This window comes from Otolemur garnettii, unplaced genomic scaffold, assembly GCF_000181295.1.
Source record: "Otolemur garnettii isolate 467f Iridium unplaced genomic scaffold, OtoGar3 scaffold00035, whole genome shotgun sequence".
NCBI classification, from domain to species: domain Eukaryota; kingdom Metazoa; phylum Chordata; class Mammalia; order Primates; family Galagidae; genus Otolemur; species Otolemur garnettii.
In genome coordinates this window covers 5,548,977-5,557,897 of record NW_003852430.1, presented here as the reverse complement: position 1 = coordinate 5,557,897, position 8,921 = coordinate 5,548,977, and the positions used below count along the sequence as shown (strand labels likewise).

General features: G+C 39.5%; 1 protein-coding gene across 1 annotated transcript in view; it reads left to right on the top strand.

Moving 5' to 3' along the window:
* Nucleotides 1-8,921, top strand: part of RAB23 (RAB23, member RAS oncogene family) — a 36,372-nt gene that overhangs the window by 9,399 nt on the left and 18,052 nt on the right. Inside the window, exons 2-3 of the mRNA XM_023513143.1 lie at nucleotides 3,611-3,831; nucleotides 6,208-6,293. Coding sequence (XP_023368911.1) covers nucleotides 3,677-3,831; nucleotides 6,208-6,293 — 241 coding nt within the window. The 5' untranslated portion in view covers nucleotides 3,611-3,676. The remainder of the gene's footprint in view (nucleotides 1-3,610; nucleotides 3,832-6,207; nucleotides 6,294-8,921) is intronic.

Here is an 8,921-nt window from a genome sequence, read left to right as displayed (position 1 = left end):
AGGGGCCCTTCCTTTCCTCCCAGTGGGGATGAAGCGTCTCTGGGGCATACCTTATTACCCTCACAAGGTGTGTTTTCTGTCTTGCTGCTTGCTCACTGCTCCTTTCCTGGGCTTTCCACTCAAGAGAGTAGGCTTTAGTTGGGGTCTTTGTTAGTGTTGGTATTTCCTGGTTACTGGCTTCTCCACAATCCGTTCTGGGATGTATGAGGTGAAACTCAAGGAAGACAACTCATGGGAGTTGTTCCTTGTGGCCCGTGGGCCCCTAGCCACTCTTTTGTCTTTGCACCTTTCGGTCTTTATGTTTTTTTGCATTTATAGTATCCAGAATTTTTACAGTAGAGGAAGGAATAGGGAAAATTATTCTGCCATTCCAAAAGCAAAAGTCTCTGAAGTATTTATTTTTTAAAGGGTACAATTTTTGTTGTTGCTTTTAAATTTCAATCTTCTGGTATAAAGAATTGTTTAGAGGAAAAAAGATCTGCTTTTAAGGACTGAACTGGTGTGATGTAACAGCGGGATGAGCAAGGTTCCGATCATGGTAAGAATTTCAGATGTAATCCTAAGTGTCCTGAAGACCACACCTTTCTGTGGAGTAGGAGGATAGTGGTAGTTGATGTCCAGGTTGTACCCTAGACCATTTACGTCATACTCAGAGGACAGAATCCAGGCATCAGTCATTTTTAAAGTTCTCTAGATGATTCTAGCATGTAGCCAAGATTGAGAAACACTAGGCTAGGGTAATGTTTCTAACACTTTCTTTTTTCTTGAAACAGAGTCTCACTTTGTTTCTCTCAGTAGAGTGCCATGGTGCCATAGCTCACAGCAACCTCAAACTTTTGGGCTTCAGGGATTCTCTTGCCTCAGCCTCCTGAGGAGCTGGGACTACGTCACAATGCCAGCTATTTTTTTAGAGATGGGGTATCTTTCTTGCTCAGGCTGGTCTTGAACTGCTACAATCCACTTACTTCGGCCTTCCACAGTGTTAGGATTACAGGCGTGAGCCACTTTGTCCACCCTGTAACATTTTCCTGATTAAAAATTCACTTGTCCATTCAAGTTCTATAGGAAGCAAGCGTCAAGATGGAATTAGAAGTGCAAGAGATTTATTGTGGGGAATCCTGTGATGGATAAAGAGGAAAGCCTGCAAGCTGCAGTGCCAGCTTGACACCTGTGAAAGGAGGATTGGGTGGAAAGAGCTCCAGCCTGCAGTGTAGCTCTGGGAAAATGTCAACCAGTTTGATAGGAAGCCCCAGAGTAAAGAGAAATCCCATGTCGGGCAGGGTTGGTCTGTTAAGTTGTCACCTGGGACAGAGGGTAGCCTCAAGAGGAGTGGGCAGTGCCGCGGGTCCTGAAGGTATGGCAGCTGGAAAGTGCCAGCTGGCCGCTCTTGAAGGAAGACCTGAGTAGCACACTTCTGTGCGTGTTTTAAAAACCAGATTCTAAGCTGCTCCTCTGAGATTACTGATTAATTATGTCTGAGGTAGAGACCTAGAACCTATACTCTAACCAGTACTCCTAGGTAATTTTTATGGTCATTCAAGTTTGTGAAGTACCAAGGACAATTGTTAAGACTGTAATTAGGGACAGAGAAAGGAATGTTTTTCACATTAGACTTGCTTGATGTAATTGGTACAGATGGATTTTCAGTTATGGTCATTAGAATATAATAGCTAAATGGCCAGGACCCTAACTAGTAATTTTAAGAAGAAAATGACTTTCTATTCTTTTTAGTCTAAAATGCAAACAGTACACATTCTATTGTTCTTACTGCATGAGGAACTGTACTCTGAAACTAAAGCAACAGTGTGTGGTATGAGATTATTTGTACAGGATTTATTGTAACCTGAACACTAACGCAGCGTAACAAAGAGCCCCATGCTGACACAGGTTGTATGTTATTATTATACAAACCTTTCTGTCCTCTTCAAGGGACATTAATTATTACTTATAAGGTTGAAAAGCGGTTTCCATAGCAGTTTTCTGTTGTTTTGCCTATCTGGTGATACGCTATGGAGGATTTTTGTTATATAAAACTACAGGTTGAGTATTTTTATTCAAAATGCTTGAGACCAGATTGCAGTACATTGAGCTTCACAGAGACATCGCCGGGGCAAGTGCGACGCAGATGGGCACTAAGTGAGGAAAAATAACTAAACATGGCAAAGGAGATGGATCCTAAGAAGCCGAGAGGCAGAATGTCATCATCTGCATTCTTTTGCAAACTTGGGAGAAGCACAAGAAGCAGCACTCAGATGCTTCAGTGAACTTCTCGGAGTTTTCCAAGTGCTCAGAGAGGTGGAAGACCATGTCTGCTAAAGAGAGAGGGAAATTTGAAGATATGGCAAAGGTGGACAAGGCCCCTTATGAAAGAGAAATGAAAACCTGTATCCCTCCTTAAGGGAAACAAAAAAGAAGTTCAAGGATCCCAACACACCCAAGAGGCCTCCTTTGGCCTTTTTCTTGTTTTGTTCTGAATATTGTCCCCAAATCAAAGGAGAACATTCCGGCTTATCCATTGGTGATGTTGCAAAGAAGCTGGGAGAGATACTGTTGTGGCTAAAAGCAGCCTCCTGAAAAGAAGGCTGCAAAGCTGAAGGAAAAATACGAAAAGGATATTGCTGCAGACCGAGCTAAAGGAAAGCCTGATGCAGCAAAAAAGGGAGTCGTCAAGGCTGAGAAAAGCAAGAAAAAGAAGGAAGAGGAGGAAGATGAAGAAGAAGATGATGAAGAACAAGTTGGTTCTATTGCAGCTTTTTTTCTTGCCTGTGAAACATTTAACCCCCCTGTACACAACTCCTTTTAAAGAAAAGAATTGAAATGTAAGGCTATGTAAGATTTGTTTTAAAAAAGAAAAATGTTTGAGACCAGAAGTTTCAGATTTTGGATGTTGGAATATTTGTGTATGCATAGTGAGATACAAGTGAGCACCATGAGGCTAGAACCCAAGTCAAAACAGGAAATTCATTTATGTTTCATACATACATTAGAAACATAGCCTGAGGTAATTTTACATAATATTTTTAATTTGTGCATGAAAAAAGATTTTAACTGTGACCTCTTACACATCATGTATGGAGTTGTTCACTTACTATGTCATGTTAGTGATCAAAAAGTTTCAGATTTGGATTTTTTGGATTAAGGATGGTCAACCTATACTAGTTTTTGAATGCTTAACTTTTACTAGGTTAAGTGTTTATATGTGTCATTGATTAACAATCCTGTAAGGCACATAATGCCAGGAAAGGGAAGTATACAGAGGTTAAGCAGTAGCTTCACTAAGAGCACAGAACTGGTAAGTGGATGCTTTAAATTAGGCCTCAAGTCTAATGTCCATATCTTCATCTCTATGAAAGGAAGAACTGTGTAGACCTAGGCACTTATTGATACATGAATCTTATACATTATTCCATTGGTGAGGATTAAAAAATGAATAGCATTGTTTGACCTTTCAAAGAATTTACATTATCTAAAAAGGGGTGGGAAGGGGGCTGCACTCATGGAAACAAATGCTTGCAATGCAGTATGATTATTTCTGGATAAAACAATTATAGTTTGTTTTATTTTGTATAATTTTTATGTCACGAAAAAATAATTTCATTTTAAACCACAGATTTGAAAGAGAAGATCTGATTGCCTATATTTACAGTTGGTACAGAAGACTGTTTCAACTCTAAAAATGTTGGAGGAAGATATGGAAGTGGCCATCAAGATGGTGGTTGTAGGGAATGGAGCAGTTGGAAAGTCAAGTATGATTCAGCGATATTGCAAAGGCATTTTTACAAAAGACTACAAGAAAACCATTGGAGTTGATTTTTTGGAGCGACAAATCCAGTATGTACTTGGCCATTTTGTCCCTTTGGTTTTGATTGGTGACCTGTGTCTAAGACTTTCATTGGAGTAAGGTTACCTAATTAGAGATCAGTCCAAGGTTAGGCAGCTAGGGGCAATTGATGGTGATTTTTAGTTACTCTTTACCATAAGTACCTTTATTCTTCTGTCTTTTCTCTTTCATCGTTTTCCCTTCCTCTCTGATTTTTTTTTCTTTTTTCATACACTATCCTCTCTTTTCCACCTTTTTTTTTTCTTCCTGACCACTAGACCACTGGGGAACCACCTTTTTTTCTTATCTTACCTGTTTTATATTTACTGGTGACTCCTTGGGTGCTTTCTTAAACATTGATGCTTAACTCTAATGAGATTTCCATTTGCTGTTTTATTTTAAATGTAAGTTACCTATTTCTTAGAATAAAGTTTTCATCTTTTGGGCTTTTTTTGTTTAGAATAGCTCTGGGTAAGACTGTCAAGAAGTTGTATAGAGTCTTTACAAGACTGTATAAAAGACTGTATAGAGAATTAATAATTTGCTTTTACTCTGGCAAAAATAAGAAAACAGACTTAGAAGGATTAAGTTTGCCTATACAGAGGGACTCTTACTTTAGGAATCCAGTTAGAACCTACAGAACATCTGAGTAATACTTTTTGTCATTAGTCTTAAAAACGTTTAAGGATTTTTTTTAAATTATAGGAGACAAATTAAACTGTATTACCCAAACAAGAAATATTTGGCAAATCTGACTTAATTGCCCAAGTTTAATATCAAAGATAATCATGATAATTATGTACATTGTTTTAAATAGTGTTTCATTGCTAATCTGTATTCTGTTATCCTATTACAGTTTTTTATTTGTTTATTTGGTTTTTAGAGATGAGGTATAGTACAAGCTCCCTGTACCCTTGAATTCCTGGTGTAAGTGATCCTCCTGCCTTGGCCTCTCAAGTAGCTGGGACTACAGGCACCTCCATGCTCAGTCAATTTGTTTTTTTTTTCCGTAGAGACAGTCTCACTATTATCTAGGCTGGTGGACTCCTGTCCTCAGGCGATCCTCTCACGTTGGCCTCCCAAAGCGCTGCGATTATAGGTGTAAGCCACCACGCCTATTCAGCCTCTCTTCTTTTTCGTATTTCCATATTTACCTGAAACCAGTTTAACTATTTTAAATATGTGGTTGATCATCATTATTTGTAGAGTCTATATTTGCAAATTCACATACTTACTAAAATTTATTTGTACTCCCAAATTAGTAGTTGTCATGTCTTGGGGATAACGTGTGGACATGCACAGAGCAGCAAGAAACTGGGGTTGCCCAGCGTGCACCTTCCCAGTTGAGTTTGTCAAACGGTGTGGCATTCTTCCTTCTTGCTTTGCTTCAGCTCTCACCCAGGAAACACGTGTCCTGTTCATGTTCTGTCTAGTGCCACATTTTGTATGTTTTATTGATGATTTTACAGATTTAAAAGGCCGCCAAGGATAATGCCGACATGCTGTTCAGTGATCCCAAGGACAGGAAGGCCATGATGTATCGTATGGAGAAAGTACATGTGTTAGATCAGCTCCATTCACACATGACTTACGGTGCTGTTGGTAATGAGTTCAGGGTCAGTGAATTTAAAATATATAGTTATAAGGTAGGTTTCAGTAGGTTATATATTGATCAGTTGACGAAAATGTAACCAGAAGTTGTCAGGAACCTGACCCTGTATTTCCCCTAGGAGCAGTAGTTCAGTATTGACAGTGACAGAATAGAACTACTCGGAATAGTGAGAATGAACTGTATAACAAAGTAGAGGAGATTTTAAGGTAAAGGGTATCCAAGCAGGTAAACTGCTTTTCCCCTTCTTACTCTCATTCTATCTTCAAGGCACCAGGACCCATTAGGAGGGTATAGGAAAAGGAGAGAATCCCCTCTCCCAGTACTGCTCATCTCACAGCCACCACTGTGACCGTTGTCAAAGAAAGAAATATGGCAGGTAAATCCAAGTCATGCAGAAAGCTGGAGCTGAGAAGTACTCTGACTTTTTCAGAGTGAAGCTGACAGTGTGCAGCTGGTCCCAGTGGTTCGCCTAATGATTTTCAACTTTGCTGTGGGTTTATTAGGACATACTCCTTCTTATTAAATTAAGGAGTAGCTGCACTTAGAATGGTTTCACTTATGGTTTTTTACTTTACTTTTACTTACACTATTTTTGACTTACAATGGGTTTATCAGGATATAGCCCCCAGTGGATTTACTGGAATCTAATCCTATTGTTAGGTGAGAAGTGTGTGCAGTTTTATGCCTTTGGATTTGAAAAATAAAATTATACACAAGACTATGCTACCAGAAATATTTTCCTTTACTTACGAAATAAATTTATCTCTTGTTTCAGAGTTAATGATGAAGATGTCAGACTAATGTTATGGGATACTGCAGGTCAAGAGGAATTTGATGCAATTACAAAGGCCTATTATCGAGGTAAAATGCAGGTGCTATTTATTTTTTTGTGTGGGAATGTTATTTTGGCTAAGTAAAGAGCTTCACTTTCTTTGTTTCCCAAATAAGAGTTTGTCTCTAAGAATAGTTAAAATAATTGCAGAGTGTTTTTAAAATACTTTCCCTAGTCATTATTTTTCCAAAGATCTTATAAAGTGGCAAATAACACTTTGTACCGTAGGCATTTTGTCTCTGCCTTAAAATTATACGACTCATTTAGGCATTCCCAGACTAAATCAGTCAAAAACTGTTAGATGCCTACTCTGACCCCCAAGGAAATGACTACATAATCAGAGAGTGGAAGCTAACATATGAAAAATAAAGTCACTGCAAATACGATGGCATTTTGTTATGTCATGTGTGAAATCACACAGTAAAGCCTTTGCAGCACTGTAGGAATTCACAGATGTGTGAGATACTTGTGAGAGGAAGGAACCGTAACTGTAGAATGTAAAGCTCTAAAATGTGGACTGAAGGCCAGGTGTAGAGGCTCATCCTTGTAATCCTAGTACTCTTGGAGACTGAGACGGGTGGATTGCTTGAGCTCAGGAGTTCAAGACCAGCCTGTGTAAGAGTGAGACCTAGGACGTCCCACTTTTCAACAATTTGTCCTGTGTCCCTAGGCATTTTTAAAAAGTCCTGATTTTTGTAAAGAATGCACGAACGGGCGGGAGAACAAGAAGGGAATATACGGTTTTCGGCTGCCATGTGGCTATTTCGCCAGAACATGAGTTTTATATTATTTTTGTTAATTTTATAATGTTAAACTGTAATAATAACAAATAATTGCTGAGAAGTGATTATAGAGAACTGCTTATCAAAGTTTGCATTGTTGTCAGGCCCTGCCCTGCCCCGTCCCCCACCCCCACCCCGCCCTCTGGCCATGTTGTCCCGCCTTATAGATGTTAAAATCTGGTCACCCTACCCTAGTGAGACCCCATCTCTAAAAAATAGGTAGGAGTTGCGGCAGATGCCTGTAGTCCCAGCTACTTGGGAGGCTGAGACAAGAGAATCACTTGAGCCCAGGAGTTTGAGGTTGCAGTGAATTATGATACCATGGCACTCTACTGAGGGTGGGGAAAAAAGTGGGCTTAAATTCCTTAAGAAAAGCGTAAATTGACTCAGCACCTGTGGCTCAAATGGCTAAGGTGCCAGCCACATACACCTGAGCTGGCGGGTTTGGATACAGCCCGGCCCGCCAAACAACAATGATGGCTGCAACTAAAAAATAACCAGGCGTTGTGGTGGTGCCTGTAGTCCCAACTACTTGGGAGGTGGAGGCAAGGAGTCCGGGAGTTGGAGGTTGCTGTGAGCTGTGATGCTATGGCACTCTACCCAGGGGGACAGCTTGAGGCTCTGTCTACAAAAAAAAGAAAGAAAAGAAAAGCATAAATTAAACTTTCAAATAGAACTTAAAGTTTCCTTTTAACATTTTCCTTTAAAATTCAATCCTTTTCTTTTGGAATTTAAAATTCTGTTTTGAGCATTCCTTTAACTCACTGCCAACGGTAATTGAAATGAGAGGACACAGTAATTGAAAGCTGTATCAAGTACTATGTAATATTACGGCATGTTGATGCCAAGTAAATGCCTATCAATTGATAATTCCTATTGCCAGGCATTTAATACTCTGAATTTCCTAGATGCTGTGGGATATAGAAAGGCACAGTTGACAGATAAACACTGATGATTCCTTCTCTGACAGAACCTTTTTTCTGAATTTTTCACTTGTAAGTAAACTTGATTGTGTCCTAAAGACACAGCTGCCCCTGCTGCCTTCTGTAGTGGTGGCCGTCTTTTTACCCACATCCCCACATACCCGTATTCTTCAAGACCTGAAGGATGTTGTACAGAGGCATCTTCCAAAACTTCAGCACACTGAAGGGCCAAGTCATGAGACTTCTGCCTACCTCTGATGGCCCCTAGGTGCTGTGGTCCCCGGACTTTGGCTTATGACTCATTTTCTTGTCCTCTTCAAGGCCTACAGTCTTCTTTATTACTGCTAAAATCTAAGCCTCTTCTGTCTCTAACTCTCTAACCACTATTTCATATGATTCTAGCTTGTTAACTTTAATATTCAGAGTCTTAACTGTCCTTAAAATCATCGAGAATGTCTATTCACTTACCCTGCCACTTTTAAATTTATCTTCCACACGACTTTACTTCTATCTTTCCTTAGACTTATTTTTCTGGTTCTGTAAACATTTGCTTACAAACACCTTTAAGTCCTAAACTGCCCTCTGCAAATTACTTGCTCAGCAGACGTTCGATCCAGTTACCACCAACCATCTACTCATGTGCATCCGTGCACCTGAATCTTATGGAGAATGTCAGACGAACCATTTGACTGAACTCTGAAGTTACAGTCATGTGACTTTAGTGAGTACTCACTGCTGTCAGACACTTCAAATACACTTCCTCACTCAGGTCTTTTTGCCATTTTCCAAAAGAGCGATTTTATGCTTTCTCTCACCGTAACCCTTCAGAATCCCTTCCTCCTCTCCACTTGCAGTTGATTTTCTTGCTTTGTTCTTCTTGGAGAAAATAGATACCATCAAATGAAAACTATTTTATTCTTCTATCAAATTACTTCTTTTTTTTTTTTTTTTT